Source organism: Phoxinus phoxinus (assembly GCF_949152265.1).
Source record: "Phoxinus phoxinus genome assembly, chromosome: 3".
Classification (NCBI taxonomy): domain Eukaryota; kingdom Metazoa; phylum Chordata; class Actinopteri; order Cypriniformes; family Leuciscidae; genus Phoxinus; species Phoxinus phoxinus.
The window spans coordinates 36,979,789-37,001,112 of NC_136878.1; the positions used below are offsets into that span (position 1 = coordinate 36,979,789).

Below are 21,324 nucleotides of genomic sequence, written 5' to 3' on the forward strand. Positions count from 1 at the left end.
CGCTGATGTAGCAGATAAGTTTTCAGGTTTGCTTTAGGTCTATTAACCACAGATATCCTGTTTCCAGCCACGTGACTTTACACTACCAAAAAGAGAAGTGCAAAGCAAAAAAAAAAAATACCCAACAACACTGTTCTCTCTCTTAAATTGGATACACGCTAGTTTACACTGCCAAATATTTGTTCTGCATATGTACAGAATGTTCAGTCACACAGCAAGGGCAGATAAATTCAACGGCCAATACAACACCTGGAATACTTTTCACAATTGAATTTGCTGGGGTTAGTAGACACAAAATCAGATAAGTGTTGGAACATGTGTACTCATAAAAGTATGTGCTGTGATGATTCAACCACACAATCTTAACAGATGAGCCTGGTCTGCTGCTTTTAGAAGGTCACGAGACTGTGACACCTTGCGTTACTTTACTACCATTGTAAGAGGCTCACCATCTGGCTAACAAAAATCTTGAGAACAATAGCACCACCCTGTGGCTCTTATTATGAAATGTAGTTATAGTAATAACGATTCATTCATGGAAACAAATCATGTCGAATAAGATCTCCGTGAGCCCACTATAGGGTTCAGTTACAGTTTCACTTTAAATAAGTTTGTTATAGGCTTGGCATTTAAAATAAATGTTGTTTGTAATTCATTAATGAAAGAATAAATAAATAATTTATTTTTATTTTATACATATATATTTTATATTTTTGTTTTGTTCTGAATAGGCTACCATTAAATTTAAAGGATTTGGAATGAGGGGAAGTAATGCATGTTTATAGTCTTATAATGTTTGTTAACGTTGCATTATATTTACCAGTATTTTACATTATTTTTGAATGTAATAATGAAATGCAACACACACCACTGCAAATTATCGGTGTTCTTTTTCTCTCTCAACAACGCAAGTTTGATCTGCTGCGACTTATAGGTGTCACTTATTTTCCGGAAAATACGGCAAATAATATAATTGTGCTGCATTATATTTAAAAAAAAAACGTTAGCACCAATGAAACAAGCATATTATGTTCATTACACCTACCCACATTAACTTTGGTCACTGTTATAATTATGAAGGGGTTCTTGGAAATGGATCCCAGGCTACAAAAAGTTTTAAAAACCCTTACTGAGATGACCACTGAGTGAACTGATTTAAAAGTAAAGAAAAGAAAAGAAAAGAAAAAAGACTTAAGGAACAGCATTTCATATCGGTTTAAACAGTTTAGGAGCAAACTGAGAATGGGAAACTCATCCTGGTGTAAATCCAATGATTCAAATGGCAGTACTAACATGGATTAATACTACGTCATAGAAATCCCAAGAGAGTTTGAGGGCTGTTGACCTAATGTTGATGTGCAGTAATCCTATGGAAACTCACCTTGAGCGATGCGCATCATCTCAGTGTAAATCATAGATGGGATGACGGGCTGAGGTAGATCTTGAAGATACCTCCTCAGACCATCACACAACATCTGAAGGTCCATCTGCTCAAGATCCACCAAGGCAGGGTCTGATTCATAGAACACAAACATCAGTGAGACAGGAAGGTATTTGTAACATCACATTGAAAATGGTGCTCAATGTTACAATGCTAGGTTGTTCTGGGTGGTTGATATGTGGTTTCTAAAATAATTCTGAATGGCTGAGAAATTGTGTGAGACGAGATGTCACTTTTAATACTTTGGGTTGGAGTGTTTGGGAAATTAGTACAATAGGAATATCCAGGCATGCTGGATAAGGCTGTGATTTTGTTGCATTTCGCACTCAGCATGGACCTAACAGTTAACAGTGGCTACAGCTAATGGAATGTGTCACTTACCATTATCAAAGCATTGTCTGACATCCAGCCCCCCTCCAGCAGTGAAATTTCGATAGAGAGTAGGGTTGTCTAGACCTGTACAGAATTTAAATGCGAGTTTATACATGAGCACAAAAAATAAATAGGCTAAGTAATAATTACGACGAAAAAGTACGCGTAATGGGTTCACCTTTCCTTTCGATGGCCTCGAGGAGCTTGAGCAGCATGATCGGTGCCATCTCTGGAGGAGTAAACTGCTCCGTCAGGTCTAACAGAGTGCTTGAGCCTAAAGGAGAGAAAGTTAAACAATCATACCAAAAAGCCACCAGGTACCTTTGAACAACTCTACTAGCTTTTCATTAAGCACCAAACACCATAATTTCAAAGCCTCCAAGGAAAACAAGAACTTTAAAGCATGACCCACAGTCACAGGACGCTTAGATCAATAGTCATCTTCATGTATTTATGTGGTGCAGCAAGGAGCACGTTTGGACGGCACATCTAAGTGTGTTTAAGGCTGGTGCTGACCGGTAGGATATGATTAAGTGTGCAGTGGAGGTGGACGAGAAGGATAAAGTAAACAGACCGTAATATGCAGCCTCTGGTGTTGGGTAGAGGGTTACTGAGATCTACGAGTCCAGGTGTGAGCATGAAAGGGCTGCGGGACTGGCGTGAGCTTTATTTGGATTCGGTGCACAGCATTTTAAAAGGCTTGGGTTTCTAAAAGGCTTGACTGTTAGCAGCGTCCAAGGCCACAGATCCAAACACAGCATATTATGAATGGATTCCCTTTACAGAGTTTTTTTTTTTTTTAATAGAGGTATCAAGAGGATCTTTACAGTTTGCCGAGTTTCTTAGAAGGAATGACTCAAATTAAAAGCTTGGAGGCTGCCTAAATGGAAAAAAAACAACCACACATGAGGAAATAGGTGTTTAAGCCATTAGAAATAATAGTCTTGTTTAGTCCAAAGGATCTGGGACTTTTTTTCTTTTGCTAGCCTGGGAGATAAGTAAAAGAAGTTATATTGCTCATATCACACCCCTTCTCTTGAACTCAACTTTGAAAGGCAACAGCCATCTGGAGTCCATTACTGGCAAAGCGACATCGAGCATAAGGAGTTATTCATTTTCTGAGAACTGCTGAACTCGAGGCAGGGGGAGTGAACGACAGATTCCTCATATAGAAATTTAGAGAGTAGTGCCACTTTGATGCGCCGCACTGAGGGGTAACCTTGTGCCCAGAGACGGACACCTTATCCAGCCTGCTACTTCTTAGAATCCAGATTCAAAGTGCTGGGCTAATTTTACATTAGCTCAAAATGTTCTGGTCAAAAGTGACAAATATGGTTCTGTAATATAACAGATTCTTCACATTTACCATATACGTTTGGTGAATTGGCTTAAGTCACTATGCTGTCTTGCAGTTGAGACTGGCTCAGTTTAAGTCACACTATGGTGGTCTGTAATTACAGAATAATTAAACAATTACATCGTAAGTCATAATGCACAGCCCATTTCATCATAGAATTGAATATTCCAAGAGTCTTGTGTTTATTTACATGCATTGGATGGGCATTTCCACAGAGGGTGCGAGGCTGGAAGGGGAGGGGGGGATTGAGTTGCTTCTAAGTAACTCAGGGTGACTTGATAGCACTGGCCTTCCATGGGGCTAGATTGAATGACATTCAGGATTGATGATAGTGGAATAGTTCAAATGTTTTGGTTCAAGGTTCCACTATGTCCCTGAGACACCGTCTCTAGCATCTTGAGTAAATAAAGAAGAACTAGACTAACTTCCTAGGTGTACGACCATGCAAAATACACTGCAATGGAAAGTTGCTGAAAGGTCCAGATCTTAAAGTCTTAAAGTTAAAAGAGCCCATCTTAAAGTTTTACCCAGAGTCTGTTCTTCATTTTAATTCAGGCTATGTAAACACTCCTGTCCATGCTAAGTATTAGCAAGCAACACTAACAACTGGGTAGTTCAGCAATAGTGTCGTGATCGCACACATTACACTCGCGCTTCGCTCACCAACCCACTGTGAGTAGCAATAGAGGTAACTAAGTGAGTGTTATTGTGAACAATGCTCTAGAAAGATCCACAAGAAAACCCCTTCTGTTTCCAACTACTATGTTTAATTTATCCAAGCTGTGCAGTTCAGATCACACAATCAGCCAAGCAATGGAAACGATTAAAGAAGCATTCATGGTCAAGCTCATGTGCAGTAAGACTTTATGGGTAAAGGGTAAACATTAACTATTTGAGCATTAAAAAAAACTGTAAAATCCTCTAGTTCTCTGCAAGAAAATGAAACAAACAGAAAACAGGCCAAAAACCCCCCCGGCCCAGCTCAGATTCAGACAGCCAATCGGTGACTGCAGATTTCGGTTGCCACAGCAACTCTTGGAAGAGGAAGAGAGGGTCCATGTACAAGTCTGAACATGCGTAAGGTCTGAAATGTGTTGGTCCTGTTTTTTCTTTTGTATGCCATAGGATGCAAATAAAGGGACCACAGGTTAAGGAGGCAAAAGCAGCTGTCTGGGTTTTGTGGGACAATCTCAGCATGTCTGAACCACAGAGCAAGATCAGAGGAGTTGCATATGGTGCTAAAGATAGTTTCCTCAGCAGTTAATTTTATTTAGGGGGCTATTTGTGTATAGCATTTCCATCACTGACTAGTTCTTTGAAATGACATTCAAGCAAAGTACTAGGTGATCACATTTCCCCCAGAAATCAATAAAGGAGTGCCTGCTTTTGAGGAACAAGTTTAACTGCTATCAATCGTCAAGGTGTAGCTAACCAGCTGCTCTGGTTACTGTGAATATTTGTACTACATGTAATTTTTCCTCTTGGTAGCTTAATAGATGGTCCCTTCAAACTAAAAAAAAGAAAAAAGAAAAGAGTTGTGTGAAGATTCTTTAAAATGTTGGTGTTCCAATTTAGAAAAAAAAAGTCATTTTCAACTGACATTGGTTTCATTTTGGTGAACTATCCCTTTAAAACTTTTTTCATGCCCGCGTTTTAAATCTTTGCCATCCACCTCCAGCATTTTTTTTACCATTTCCATGGCCCCCAGAATATTTTTGTAGTATGAATATCTGAACATGCAATATATGATATTCTGAAGTGTATGAATGCATGTATTCTGTCCGTGTGAATTGAATGCAGATTACAGCGTTTAGCATCACTGGAGATGCATGGTTGACATACTTCAAACCCTTGATTTCAAACTATGCTGTCATATCCATGTTATTTTAACTGTGCTGTAAGTCAAAATTAGTGTTACCTTGTCTTTATTCGCAAAAAATGATTCCCAGAGCGCACAAACTTACCAGATTACGAGTTTAGCGTTTACTTTTTATTCATATTTGTTCCAACTATTTTTTTATTTGTGAAAAAGTGTAATCGGTATTACAGAATCAAGAAGTTGCCATCTAAAAAGTAAGGGTTTAATTTAGAGATGTATTTTTTAATCCATTTTCAAATAATGTATTTCCAAATTATATAATATAATATATAGCCTAACATAATATAATATAAAATATAGGCTTTACATATGCCACCCTGCTCTCCAAGATATCGGCAATAAAAAATTAAAAACAATAGCCTATCGGTCGACCACTAATCTGCTTACACATGTTTCTGTTATCTTTTGATTTAGTAGCCTACTCTTTCAGAAGATGCTGTATAACAAACGTTGTTTCAAATGACAGAAATTTCCATCAATCACAGGGAAAGAGTTAAGTTCATGTCTCCTATAAATCATGTTTATGCAATCAGTTGTATAGCTACATTAAATCTTCAGTTACATGCAAAGAAATAGGCTACCAAAACTTATTAAAATAGCCTAAATGAGGAAAATTTAGAGTTGCCCCCTATTGGTTACAAAAATATAACACCTCAAATCAAAATAAGAAATGTTTTCAAACAACCCACATTTCAACAGAGACTCTGTGACACTGAAGACAAAAAGGCACTGCTTTAGTGCTGATGGTTTGAAACATCTACTGTATTGGCTACTGTATTTGACATTTTGCAGTAATGAAACTGAAACATTCAATGTAAAAGAAGAGGGACAGAGTCTCCCCTAGGGCAGTGTGTGAAAATGCTTGATCTCAGACAGCAGCACACACCAAACAATTACAACACACATAACATATCTGAGGCTACTAATCCAGGGTTACATAGAGAAATAACACAGTGACACAGATGGGTTAGGTTTTCAATCTTCATGCCCTGATAAACAGCATGAAGATCTTACATAAAGAAAACAGGCTCTATGTTTTTACAGTTGCTTTAAAGGATTAGTTTTTTTTTTTAATTGCTGATAATTTACTCACCCCGATGTCATCCAAGATATCTAGGCCTATGTCTTTCTTTCTTCAGTCGAAAATAAATTAAGGTTTTTGAGGAAAACATTCCAGGATTTTTCTACACAGAATGGACTTCAATGGCTACCATCTATCCCACTGTTCAAAGAAGGTTCAAATGTCCGTCTCAATGCAGCTTCAAAGTCTATACATGATCCCAGTCGAGAAATAAGGGTCTTATCTAGCGAAACGAGCGGTCATTTTCTAAAATATATTAGGCTATATATATATATATATATATATATATATATATATATATATATATATATATACACTTTTTAACCACAAATGCCCGTCTTGTACCATCTCTGAGATGTATTACGTCATCACGTAGGAAAGGTCGTAATTTTTTTTTTTTTTTTAAATAATACAAAATAATTAATTAAATTTATGATTTTTAAGTTGGAGGAGAAAATGAGATGGAGTTTTTCGCCCTTCCCTACCTTTTTGAACCGGAGTACACAGACAAATAACTTAGATGACGTGACGCGTGACCTTTCCAACGTGATGACGCAATGCGTGGCACATCTCAGAGATGATACACAACGGGCATTTGTGGTTAAAAAGTATATAATACATTTTTTGGGGTAAAAAATAACCGACCGTTTCGCTGGATAAGACCCTTATTTCTCGACTGGGATTGTGTCGAGCATTTGAAGCTGCATTGAGACGGACATTTTAACCTTCTTTGAACATTGGAATATTTGGTTGCCATTTAAGTCCATTAAATGGAGAAAAATCCTGGAATGTTTTCCTCAAAAGCCTTAATTTCTTAATTTCCAAAGACATGGATATCTTGGATGACATGGGGGTGAGGAAATTATCAGGAAATTATTTTTTGAAAGTGAACAAATGCATTTATGGTTTAGTTTGCATGCAGGGTTTACTTGCTCAGTGTTTGTTCACTGATGGCAAATCAATATTATATCAGTCAACACACTCCTGCCGCCGCCAAAAGGGATGGGCATCTTCGGTCCCAGGGCCAGAGTTTAGCTAACTGTAGCTTTCTATTTATCCTGAAGACATTGATTACAAACACACCTGAACAAGCTAATCAATGACTTTCAGGAATACTAGAACGCTTCAAGGCAGGACTACAATTGCCAATCCCTGATCTAGCAGCTGTCCACACTGGATGCGACAAAGTGACCGCTGAAAATCATTTGTCTGTGTCAGAAGTAGCGCAATTTGGAGTATGTCAGAAATAGAATAGGGCATAATTTTATTGTTGGGAACTTGTGATGTGCCGCATCCAGTGTAGCATCACTGATTACAATGGGTTCTATCTGATCTTGTCGAGTCGCTTGCGTCTGGTGTAGACACTGTGTTATGCTAAATAGAAAAACTGGTGGTGACCAGACAGTCACAAGAAGCAATATATAACTTTCCTTAACCTGTTAGCCTTCACCAGAGCGAGGACGCTCTGAAGCGTTTTTTTTTTTATATAGTTCAAAGTTACTATCAGATTTAATGTTATTACCTTGACAAACTATACATCATTAAAAAGATATAAGTCTCACGTTTCAGTATTTGACCACTATTGTATTCTGAGAAACTTATAGTGACAGTTATGTCTTAATTTGTGTCAGGATTTATGTAATGAAAAAATGAGTCGATACCTTTAATATGAATTATGAGCATCAGCCGCGTCCATTCAGAAAAAAACTCTCCAGCTGTTGTCATGAGAACGCGTGACAAAACAACGTCCCTCGGGGCTTTTGGCTCAAAAATGTAAAAAGGTTTACATCAGATTTCTATAGACAGGAATAATATTTATTGAATTCATATCAAAATGCGTCCATGTAAGCATAATGCGCGCTGGATACACTGATGTACTGTGTTTTCAATTCATACAGCAGACTGAGGGCGCCAGAGATACACAGAATAATCCATATATGGATGCACAGTGCACATGAAGAAGAGCCATACCATGTGACCTTCCAGGACGCCACTAACATAAACAAAGCTAGCTTTCAGAGATCGTTGTAACATGCAGATAAAGATGTTTTGAAGACAATAAACATGATTGCAATGATATTTGATTTACCTGTGTTCTTCGAGCCATGTCAGGTATTTTTATAATAGTAGATTATATTTATAATGTAATTCTAATCGATTGACTTAGCATAGTGCAGAATACTATCAAATAATACATTTTCTGTCTGATTTTTTTATCTGAAGCCACATAAGATCGCTGAAGGTTATTTAAAACACTCGACTTGCAATATAAAGTAAGTTTGGAGCACAAACATGGTTTTAATCTCATAAATTGTCGTGTATTGATGGTGTGCTAAGCTAACATGCTAACGTTAGCTAGCTCAGGTGCACCTGCCATCTAGCTGTTATTTTTATGAATTTTTCTAAATAGGAATGCTTACTGAAATGTTTCTTTGTTCAAGAAAGGCATTTGATACAGTTTCAATGTGAAGTGATAATTATGAAAGAAATTAGGGGGTGAAAAACCGTGAATAGCCAGTCCTTAGGCATTATAATGCAAACAAAAGAAATGCATATTACCAGGGCCATAACCAGGCTGGAGATGTGTGAATGTGAGCAGGAGAGACTGACACTGAATGGGGCTCGTTTGCACCACAAAACAATAGAGACAATAGACTGAATAGATGCTAATAGATGACAATAAACACAAGTTTGCATTTTAGAGTCAATTCAAAATAAAGTCATATGACATGATCTTGAAAAACATTTAACAAAATACAGAGTTTTAGACTTATCACCTTCAAATTTTAAATATAACATGGTCAGACATGTGTCTTTAGCTGGAGTGCATTTCTAGAGTGCTGACGGGCCAACTTCAATTTAATTTTCATGAAGATGTTTCATAAAAATAAATTTCTAATAACTTACACAACTTTGAAGCTATTCATAAATTTTTTTTTCATTATGACAATAATTAATTCTACATTTCCAATAAAGTGCCAGGTGTCAGCTTTCAAATGAGACCATACTTGTGTTTTTAGGACAAAGGGTTAATAAACACTATCTATTTTAGTGTGGGTATGCCATTTCTGGGGATTTTTCAAAAGTGGCGCTTCAGGCTAACAGGTTAAACATACTGTACATTTTAACCTAATAACTCTTGAAATTTTCAATGTCAATTACCCACTAAAAACCACATAAAAAAAAAATCTTCTAGAAAAATCCAAGCAATGACAATAATTATCCCAAACAATCCAAAGAAACAGAATTAAAGAAGTTGGACTTTACTATATGGTCTCAAAAACAAAAGGATTTACGTCTGATATGTTCTCCCACTGCTGGTATTTAGTTTGTAACTTACACAAACACTTCCATGTCTCCTCACATAACCAACACGCACAACAACAATAAATAGGAGCAGTACCAAAACTCTGTGCATATTTCAGTTCTGCTTTTTTAGTTTTTTTCTGCTGCTCTTGCTCCACCTCGCAATGTGTTGCTAATCCGCCCAGCAGACATGCTTGTCCTTCAGTAAGAAGATTTGCCAATTCAGCCCTGTCTCTCTGGAGGCGACCATTAATGAAGACCACATGTACACACTCTCACGCACATCTCAATAAACACCAGCTTTCCCCACGGTACCACCTCCAGATCACGTCAACTCTACTGAAGTCCAGTACTTGCAGTTTGACAAAGGTTTTTTTTCAGGTTTTGCTCCACCTCAATTTCAATGCACTTTTGACCCAGAGGCTTCAACAGATATGATCTCTTGTGACTTATGCAATGCAGCACTTTATCCTACAGAAAGAGTTATCTGGGCTCAGAGAACGTCAATTTAAAACAGTGGATGTTTAATGGCTGCTCCATACCCTGGAAAACATAGTTCAACTGGATCAGCATTCTTTTCACTAGAGCACTTTTCCGCTGCCTACTGCACCACTACTTAAAGGCGATTGTACCGATTCGTCATGATGCTAAATACAGCGACCGGGAACAGGCTGTTCAAGTTAAGCCACAGGAACGTGCACCATTACGCTCACGGCCACAAACCAGTTCTGCCCCGGTTATAACCACCACGTTCTAATGAGCGCCTTTACCCTGCATGGGGATAAAGTCTTTAACAGGGCAATAAACCTGGCTGGGCTTTGTCTATCATTTGTTGTTCACCGATGGGAGTATATAACGGAGTGCGAGTGTATATATACAACGGCTTGCCAAAATTGGAAAATAAAAGACTGGAAAAAACAATGCCTTGTCTGATGAGTGGTGACTTTGAAGAATGTTTATTGATATGGTTTATTACACACATCTATCATGCAGTGCTCAACACTGTTTTTTTCCACTTGTCCTGGACAAGATTATTTCTTTGAAGGGGCAAGTAGCTTGATTAAAACGTCAGTAACAAAAAAGAAAAAAGGAAGCACAGAAACTTCGGCCACCAAAATTCTCGTGTGAGAATTATTATGATTTTATTACATTCACTGTAAACGGCGACTGACAATGGATAATGTATTGACGGTAACAAGTTCTTGGCAGTTAAAGCTTATGCAGTCTGTCTGTAAGACTCTTCTGGAAATGAGTGCAACAGCACAAAGATAAGTTATGTTTATATTTATTTATCCATCACTTCTGTGCTTCATTATAGTCTGTGTAAATACATCAGATGCAGCAGCTTTTGTTTTTTCTAGAGTGAAAATATGGATTTTGCTGATACTGATTTCATTTGATAGCGTCTTATTATTCTAACTGAACTAGTCAAAATAAACAATTTGACAAGAAATTTTACAAGGTTAGGAACAAAACTATAAAGGTATACTATAAAGTGCCCCGAAAATTAATTTAATGTGGCAAATATTGTGTTTTTTTACATTCTTACATTCTTTTTTTAAGGTATTTTGGCATATACGGTATATTAGCTTACTGCTTGGTTAGGGCAAACTGCACATTCTTTACAAAACCCAGCAACAACTCTCTCTCAGAGAGCTGCTCCATACAGCAGATGTTCCACCGAGTGCTGAAGAGGCCCCTCAAAAAGGAGAAAAGCACATTATCTCAAACACCAGCAATGCCTTCCCCCAACCAGGTCACACTTTCAGTTAACTGCTACAGCTCGCCCTGGCAGTTTTCACACGCACTTTCTCGGATAACTTTTGATGTTCAAGACATTTTTATGGTTTATTTATTTGTTATGTCCTGCATTTAGTGCTGGTTTCAATTTCGTGTGTACAATACACATTTTTCAAACACCTCCATACGATTTCATACACCATTTTAGCATACAGCATAGCTAAAAAAAAAAGTCCTGCCTGCATCTATTCAATGAATATGAAGAGCGCTATGTAGTGTGTAAGAATGCACCAATCCGATATCCAGTATCGTATTGGCTCCGATTCAGCCTTTTTTCTGAATCCGGTATCATTCAGACGGGAACGATCCAAATACTGTGCGTGTCATGGTACTGTTAAGCACCGCAAAAGGCAAAAAGGCATTATAAAGCACCATACATGTTTTTGAAATTTGCATGTTCCGCGTTATCTGTGGATGAGAACCTCACAGTTTCGTCTACTACACACACTAAAGCATGTGTGATGCTCGTGGGTTTTTCATTATGAGGACACTCCACATGAACTTCATCTCTAGAGTTGCTCTGATATGTTCACTTTATAAACATTTTACCATTGTATTCAAGAAAATCTAATCTCACATATAATACACTACTAAAAGGTCTTCATGACAACTCATCAAAATAAGTCTGGTTTAACTTGAAGAAATTATAACAGAAAAATATTGCACATTGCACAGTAGAATGTACTGTGTAACAATAATACAATTGATTAAAACAATTTTTTTAAGGAATATCACGTTCTCATACATGTTTTAATATAAACAGTAAACTTGCCAAAAATAAAATGTAGGCTATTCTTAAATTTTCATTTGTTTACATTTTAAAAGGTAACCAAATTGTTTGTTTTATAAATTGTTTTGATTTCCTCCATTTTTTTATGTACTCCTGACAGTAAAATAAGCCACTATAAACTTATATAAAAATCCAGTCATGAAAAAAAAAAAAAAAAAACACTGATATACCATGAAACCGCCAGAATCTTAAAAAGCACTACCAGTTTTATCAAAATAAATTCTCACTGCATTACATGGACCTAGCAACAACCACAAGAGACCTGCATCTCAGATTGAGATAAAGATAAAATAGCAGATAAGCATATAGGCCTAGCTTTTATTTAATGCACAGCTTTATAGCTTAAATTTAATGCACAGACTGCATCACCTCTGCAAACTGCATGCTAAAAAACTGCCATATCTCACGAGCTACAGGAATGTGGGCCTTGCATGGACTTGTGGTTGGATAAAAACTGGTTAGTCCATACAAGGTTTGATCGCATCATCTACTTTAATTGGCCATTGAAATTGGAAACAGAATCCTGAAGTCCAGAATACCGAAACAAAGAACTGAATGTTTTATATCTAAAGCAGGCAAATACTGAATGATCAGCCCCAAATTTTTAATTTTGTTATTCTGTCTAAAAGATCCCTAAATAGGTTTAGAAGAAAGGTTTACATTTAAAGGATTTTAAAATGTAAACTGCTTAATTGCTAAAGAAAAGCATGCCAGCTAAAAAAAATTAAACCGTTATTAAGTAGGCTATGTTGGAAAGAATTCATAAACAATGTATGTTTACCAGCTCAACTCATTCTCCATGCAATAAAACAGAACAGTGTAAGATAAAGAGGAACTCTAATTTCCATAGTACAGAAGAAGTTAAAGCCATAAAATATCTCATTCCCTGTTTGGAGTCACGCACAGAAAAAGCCAACTTGGAACCAAAGTGAAGGAAAAACTGAGCAATAGCTAAAGTTTGTGGACCCAGAATGCAGTTGAAAGCTTTACCAAGAATGAGTAAACAATAAAACAAGAATTGTGCACAAAGCTGGGATGGGCACATACGGATCCTCTCACTCTAGACTAGAGGCCCACAGAAAGGAGTATGTTAGTGTTTTAAAAAAAAAAGAAAAAAAGCCTGGGAGCCAAAACGAACAGAAATTCCACATCTGCTGTTCTCTTAAGAGAGTCTCAGCTGCTCAGAGAGAGAGAGAGAGAGAGAGAGAGAGACAGAGAGAAGTCCCATGCTAAACACTCCCCCTCAATCTCTCAATCAGGTCTGACCCCTGAAGAATAATCCAAAAATTAAAAGAGGAAGATGGAGAAATGAGAGAGAACGAGAAAAATCTGGAAGACCCTTCAGTGGCGGCAAATAAAATGCATTCACGCTGATCTCAGTAATGCCACTTAACAGTATGGTTGGTACACTGTAAAAAAAAAAAAAAAAACTACAGTAGTTAAAATTATTAGAGTAAAAACGATTTCATTAACTGAATAATGTATACTAAATTACTCAAATCTTTCTTACCTTTACAGTACAAAGACTAACATTATGAATCAAAGTCAAGGTAAGTAAACTAAGGCAAGTAGCCTACTCATAGTAGGTGACACTTTTTTTACTTTTAATACTATAAAGCTGCTTGCTGTAAAGCTCTATTGCATGAAGTGCTATATAATTGAAATGTGTAGCCTATGTGTTTTGGCTGTGTGACAAATTACAGAGCTTGTGCAAACATAATCCATGTAGCTATGATGAGATGCTTTCTTAAAGGTAGGGTAGGTCAGAATTGTCTAAAAAAAACTTTTATTCAAATTTGTTTAAACTGTCTTTATATACCAATGCATAATTAAAATGTAAGTACTCTGATAAAAAGAGTATAAAAATCGAGTGACTCTAGACCGTTTAATCTTCAATAAACACAGCTCATTAATTCCATTCACTCCCACCTAAAAACGGGTGCGCGACTGCGCGCACGTGGGCAGAGCCAGTAATAACGGCGGTAGTCATGGCGACGTCGAGTGACAGTCGCGCAAGCCAATCCTGTGATTCGTCCCGAATGGAAATAATGAGCTGTGTTTAATGAAGATTAAACGGTCTAGAGTCACTCGATTTTTATACTCTTTTTATCAGAGTACTTACATTTTAATTATGCATTGATATATATAGAAAGTTTAATCAAATTTGGTAAAAAGTTTTTATATAAATCCTACCTACCCTACCTTTAACTGCTGCCTAAGAACGGTAAGGAACGGTTAAAGTTATATTTCCAGTTGAGCTTGGTTCAGCACGGCACAATTACAAATCGTTATCTGCCTGGAATTCTCCTGTGCTAGTAGAACAATAAAATGAACACTAAAGAGGAAGAGCCAATTGCTGAATTGGTGAAAATCTGTGAGATTCGTCTTTAAGGCATTCCAGATGTTTCTTATGAGTCTCTGCTTCAGGCACCACACAGAAATGGTACTAACGGTGTACAGGAAAATGTCACACTGGAAAGCACTTTATTTTTGGCTATTAAATTCTTCTTTCATTTTAATGTTTCAAATAATTTTCTAAATGAGCTCAGCTAGCTCTGGAGATTCATCAGGAATAACATTTATGTCATATAATGACACAATACCACACACACAATGCCACATAATACTTCAAGCATCACTATCGAGAATGAGGGGTATTTTCTGCCATTTCACTTCTCTCTGCACTGATTCTTTACGCAACAGTTACGCAAATAGGCTTAGAGGATTCAAGAAAAGAAAAAAAATAACATACGTTAGTCATTTCAAATGAGGAAGAGAAACCAGAGATCTTCTAGCAAGGCCGAAATAATCTTCCTACAGTGTAAAATAGCATCAGATGTCAATGATCTATGTCCTATGTAGATTAGAAAAATAAATCACTGCTAAGGCAAAAGTGTTGAGTTTGAGAGCTGGAATTTTTTGTGGTTTTAGTGGTGGAGTGGGGGATTGGGTTTGAGTCCTGGTTCTAGCGTGTGAGCGTGTGAGCAACCATGGCATGAGCTCTGGCAGTTTTCCAGATCTGCTTCTGGTTTACATTCCTCAAAACTGCATTATCCAAGTCTCAACCCCTGTCCAGTGTAAGCGCTTCCTCTTCCTTCCCTTAACATGGACACAAATCAACAATTCAGAAAAAAAAAGAGGCCATAGTGTCAATTTAGCCACAGCTATGCAGCTTAAGCAATCTTGATTCGTGACCACCAGGAAAAAGTTAGCTGGGTTTAAAAAAACAACTCAAAGATAAAAAGTTATGTACTCGTGTTTTCATGCATCAAACCACAAAGGACGAGGAAATAGCACATAATTTGACTTTGAGAGCCATATCTCACTTATGATCTATGTTTCATAACCTGACTACATGAAGAACACAAATCTAGTTTAGTTGTCACCATGACAACTGAGTTTGTCTTTCTAGTTCTTAAGAACATAAGGCAAACAAGCCTCAAAAGCTACAGTGTGAAAGTGCCCTAAGAATCTGTATTGTATCATTCACAATTTAGATTAAGCTTTTTTAGACACTAGAAAAGAAATGGTAACAAAAGGCACAAAAAGACAGCATAAGAGCAAAACTACAAATTAAGAGAGCTGGGTGATTTTAAAGGAGCCATAGGGGGCTCTAAGTAGTCATACTGTGGCTGTGTGAAAGATGCAGCAATGCCAGACAATTACAAACTACTGTGTGCAGGCCTCCATCCAAATCTGGGCTTCCTGCCATGTTTGCAATTACAAAACATAGCCCAGTGCAAACCTTAAACAGCCTTAAATATTCAGGCGACATTTGTGTGCTGCAGCTATAAATCCAATCTCTTGATGAAATAGTGGTGTAAAATCTGGTCGCTAGTTACGAAAATGGAATAAGTGGTGAGTGGGTATTTTGAGAGAGGCACGTGGGTTTGGCATCAGCATGAATGGATCTAGTTAAGTGGAAAAAGGGTTCGTTAAAATTATGCACCAACCAAGCTAAAATGGTTGACAATTTTTTTATACTGCAAATAGCCTACATGAAGATCAGCTTTGTGACCACACTGGTTAAGGTCAACTCTGGTGACCAAATATTAAGCAAAAGGTTAACTATATAAAACTTCTGTGGAATTGAGAAACTATCAAAGCATGGTAGAAAAATGTGTATGGTAGAAATAAATCGGAGGATTTAAGACACAAAACCTTTGAATTCTAAAGCTAATTTGCATCATATGCAAGGCATGTTGTAGTCCAGTTAGCAATACTTCCAGATCCCTAGATGTGGCAAAAAGGCTGAAAATATAATTCAGGGGAAATTTTTTAGCTTACTCACTTTGCTCAGAGTCCGAGTCTGGCCTTGCATTCCCCGGAGCCACAGGTAGAGGCCTTGGGGGCCTTGGTTTGGGAGTTGGTGGAGAAATCTTTTTCTTGCCGATGAACTCCACATACGTACCAGGAAAGTCCCCCTTTTCTTGAGTGGTTTCATTAAAGCCAGGCAGCCATCCGATTTCTTCTGGTCTCTCCTCTATGCCCTCTTTGTAGCCAACTGCAAGTAGTGCACCCTTGTTGACTGTAAGAATGTCCCCTACACGCAGGTTGATATCCTCCTCCCTTTCTTTCTTGTAGTCATACAGCGCTTTGTACTGATATCCTTCTGCACTCATTTTGATGGTAAAGTTTTGGTGTCACAAAAATGATAATGACTGCTCACAAAGGTTCTTTAAACCAATATTTTTATGAGAGACAAGACAGTCGAAGAAAACAAAGTTTTATCCAAAGACTTCACGCCTTTATTATCATCCACACTGTATAGTCTGTCTGGACAAGCGGATTATGTGAAACTAATAGTCCAATGATTGGGTGCACCTTCAAGGTGCTTCTTACAGACTCTTCCCATCTGTGTGAGGCCTGTTCCTCTGGATCTTACAGAGTAACTCAAACCTGCAACACAGAAGAGAAGCCATTTTACACAAGCCACACAAAAAGCATTTCAAACAGCAACTCAACTTCCATGGTGAAAAAAAGTAGTAAATCTACTCGTGTTACACATTACCTGATAGAATACAAACATCATATAATAGTAATACCAAAAGGCAAAAAAAGGTGTTTCGTTTTATTTTTTGGTAGTAACTTAATAGCATAAACAGGTTATAAATGTTCTGCAAGTAAATACTTTTTTTCCAAGTAACGTTAGAACTAAACTAGCAACATTGAGATTATTTATGGCGTGATTCTTTGTTTTTCTCTATCTTCTAACGAGAAATGTATTTAAAAATGTTAAGCACAGTATAGCTAAATTAAATGAGAAAGCGTCAAATGTAAATAAACACTTTGAAAAAGTGCGCAAAGAAAAGAACAAATGGCGCAAAAGAAACTCCAAAGAGTCAAAATGCTGACAGAGGAAAACTCTCCTTTGAGTTTCATGTGACAGATTACAATTATTAATCGGCGCAACATTAAGAACGAACGAACATGAAAAACTTAGCTAAACATAAACTAAATTCGTTCAAAAAGCAATTAAAGTTTAAGTTTATAGAATTAAAATGTCGTAGTAATACTAAAACCAAAATAAAACCAGATAAAAACTAACGTTACACACAGCAGATCCATTAAAATCGAACTGACTGTTATTCCGAATGACGACTCAATGCATTAACGTTAGGCGTTGATAGAAGACACAAATGTAAATAGCTTTATATTAATTTCGCATGTTCGGGGTTAGCTTATTGGCTAATGTTAGCTTAAATAATATAACAGATTAATATTAGTGAACCACATACATGTAGCTATACGCACAATAACATTAGAAATATTACAACTTAATTTACGATGCTAAAAGCACAGTGGCGGTAGAATAAACCGCCAGTGTCAAGTAGTGAAGTAACCAAGTGGAGAGTCGGTAATATAATTCAGTTTGGACACGCTGTACTGGAACAATCGACACAGTAAAGCGATCCTGCCAAACCTCCCATAATCTCATCAATACAATACACACCCATCCTAAACACATTTCATACTTCAATAAACAAGCATACCTACCGAGCAATGGTTAAAAAGGAGAGAAACTGAAGTATATCTGTGAACTTTAGTAAGTTGTAAGGGGCCCGTTCATGAAAACCAGGGCCGAGAAAATCTCCTTCGCTTCCCGTAACTCCAGTTTAAGCAGCTCTCCAACAAATCCACCCACCACAACCGCAAAAAAAAAAAAAAACTCCACATACGACGCTTCTTCTGGGAATTAACATACAGCAGTAGGGTACATTTCAACCCGATAATTTAATGTTTTTTGTTTTTGTTTTTAATTCTTTAACTCAATGATTGAGCTCGTTTCCCGACAGTAAAGCAGACTCCGCCCGAGTCACCAGAATCCGCTCAATGGCAGAAACACCGAGCGCAAACCACGCCCTCTGCGCGGCGTCAGCGCCAGTCCCCCTTCACGCCCCGCCCCTCTAGTTAGTTGTGCTTGCGAAGCAAAGCATTAGGCTACTATGGTTTTCTTGCATACTACAGGTATTTCTTCTTCTTCTTCTTCTTCTTCTGGACAAAACATCGGCGCGTAACTTGTCCCGCACTGTTTGTAATAGACCCATGAATGAGGCGTAACAATCGTGCGAGGAGCGGCTAAATATGCGATCGGATGTACTACGATGTTTTATGTATATCTTTGGATAGAAGTGTCATAGAAACATGAGGGCTGGTTCGTTTGATTCGGGTCAGCAAACAGCCAATCACAAATCACCTTCAACTCTTCTTAGTCATGTCCTAGAAACCTTTGCCAAGCACCCTATAGCAAAAAAACACAAGGAGTGATATCTTCAAATCTTAAAGTCGGCATGAAATCAAAATTGACCCTATTTACTTTGTTAGCGCATATTACTAGTGGTGAACAATTAATCCATCCAAGTTAATACACAGAAAAAAAATAGTTTGCCGTGCAATCTTTAATCAAAGTCTGAAAAGTTACTTCCGGTCTGAAATGGCGTTCCTTTTCTGATGACGTAGGTTTGACGGCTTGGGTTGAAAACGCTTAACCACTCCCCTCAAACCGTTAGTCTGCTATGAGCAGAGATGGAGAGGAGGACCGCTAAAGTAAAACCCTGCCCTCTGTTCAATATTCCGTTTCACTGGGAAATACGTCACAACACTGGAGACAAGTCGTTTGCAACTTCCGGTTCATGCTGACTTTAATGTCATAGAGGCATTGGTGTTGGTTTATATCATGTGCAGGTGCCAAGCCATTCCCTATCTACCAAACAGAGTACCCTAGCAACCGTTTATCAAGTCCTATATCTTAGCATCAGAACATCGTATATACATGGGGGTTGGCTCTCTTGCTAGCAAACAGGATTTCCATCATGTTACACATGCTATCAGTGAATAGCTAAGTGCTAAAATATTATCAGAAATGCTTTGAACTCCATATTAACCATCTATGTCAACTAGCAACTGCCTAGCAACACTCTAAAAAACACCCACAACCCCCTAGCAACGCCCTTACAACCAATCATAACACCATATCAACACCATAGCAACCACCTATAGCAACGCCCTAGCAACCTCCCAGAATACCATATCAACAGCCTAGAAACGCCTTAGCAACCACCCACAACACCTTAGCAACACCCTAGCAACCACTCAGGATAGCCTAACAACATCCTAGCAACTCCATAGCAACCACCCACAACACACTGGCAACCATAGGGACACCATATCAACAACTCAGAATATCTTACCCGCCTCCCATAACACCTTAGCAACCATCTAGCACCACCCTAGCAACCACCTATAAACACCCGAGCAACCAAGTGTCGAGTTTTGCCATGGCGAAAACCAGACGAGAATCACTAAGCTACAAGTCCAAAATTATATGGTATGGTATTTTATGTTCTATAAATAATGCATTTCATGAATCAATCGTTACAATGCTATATCAAAGTGCCATAACTTTGGCACATTTTTATGTGTAATTTAAAAAATACAATAAAATAAACATTCCAAATAATTCACATTTTTAAATTGTTTATTTTCCGAATGTTTTGTTAATGTGTTTGCTGCATTATGTGTAAGATTGAAAGCATACGAGCCTCATGCAATGTTCTCTCTGTAAGTGCCTGTTCGTTTTGCCTAATTAAATCAAGCTTCATTTCTTCCAGTCACCCTGTTTCTCTGTAGCACTGGAACACTTAGCCTTCTCAGAATAGAGCAGAAGGTGCACTAAGGAGGACACTGTGAAGCAGTGATATTGCAAAAAAAAAAAAAAAAAAAAATTAAACTGGGTCACATTCATCTTAATTTAGTCACATTTCCCTCATAAAATACACAGTAACGAATTTCAAAGAAAAGTCAAGAAACTGAATTAAATTTAATTTAATATACCATGTTGTGTCTGTGAAAAGGATAAATGCAGTGTGATCTTATTTCTTGATTTCTTTGAATACTTTCAGCAAAATAAATCACAATTAGTAATTAACTAACTACTAACAAGAAGTATTTTTAATTTATTATGTTATATATATATATATATATATATATATATATATATATATATATATATATTACGATAAGGTCACATTTGTTAACATTAGTTAATGCATTAAAGCTGCACTTGGTAACTTTTTCAACTTAATAAATCCGTTTAGAAATCATTTGGATGGTTAAATAATCTGTTCTGGTGAGAATGGTTACTTTCCCCGCTCCCCCCAGCGTTCCCAGGTGGAAAACCAGCCTTGCAACATTGGGACTAACGTCCTGGTAAGTTGAAAATAGGAAGTCTCGTGAGAAGCGAGAACGAGCGAGAAAGAGCGAGAAACACAAACTGCTTTACGGAATACAAAATGTACATGTCAATGTTAAATGATACTATGATGTATTACCCACCTCGGTAGACATGCTCCACAAGATAAAGTTGGTGCGTCTGGGACTCATTTGTTCACCACACCGGCTCCGACCATAACAAAAGCACATGAGCAGCGGTAGAAAGGGGGAGGAGTGCGCCGGCGCGCCGCAAGTGACTACGACAGTGATGTGAAAAATATACCCACCGCAGCTGTAGGGGGAGCTCGTTGAGAAAATCAGCAAAGCGGTGGCTAGAGTTACCGAGTGCCGCTTTAACATGAACTAACAATAAGAAATATATGTTTATAGCATTAATTAACCTTTGTTAGTGTTAGTGAATATACATGTTAATCCTAATGTTATTTCACAGTGCATTAACTAATGTTAACAGAAGCAACATTTGATTTAAGAAATGTATATTAGTAAATGTTGAGATTGACATTAACTAAGACTAAATGCTCTAGTCTAGATAGAAGTATTGTTCATTCATGTTAACTAATGTTGT

At 37.5% G+C, this 21,324-nt stretch overlaps 1 protein-coding gene across 1 annotated transcript in view; it reads right to left on the reverse strand.

Moving 5' to 3' along the window:
* Window positions 1-18,654, reverse strand: part of pik3r1 (phosphoinositide-3-kinase, regulatory subunit 1 (alpha)) — a 29,628-nt gene extending 10,974 nt beyond the window's left edge. The window contains exons 1-5 of the mRNA XM_079608705.1: window positions 18,024-18,654; window positions 16,318-16,925; window positions 1,992-2,087; window positions 1,823-1,897; window positions 1,382-1,513 (exon numbers count right to left, since the gene is read on the reverse strand). Coding sequence (XP_079464831.1) covers window positions 1,382-1,513; window positions 1,823-1,897; window positions 1,992-2,087; window positions 16,318-16,648 — 634 coding nt within the window. The 5' untranslated portion in view covers window positions 16,649-16,925; window positions 18,024-18,654. The remainder of the gene's footprint in view (window positions 1-1,381; window positions 1,514-1,822; window positions 1,898-1,991; window positions 2,088-16,317; window positions 16,926-18,023) is intronic.
* Window positions 18,655-21,324: the final 2,670 nt, after the last annotated feature.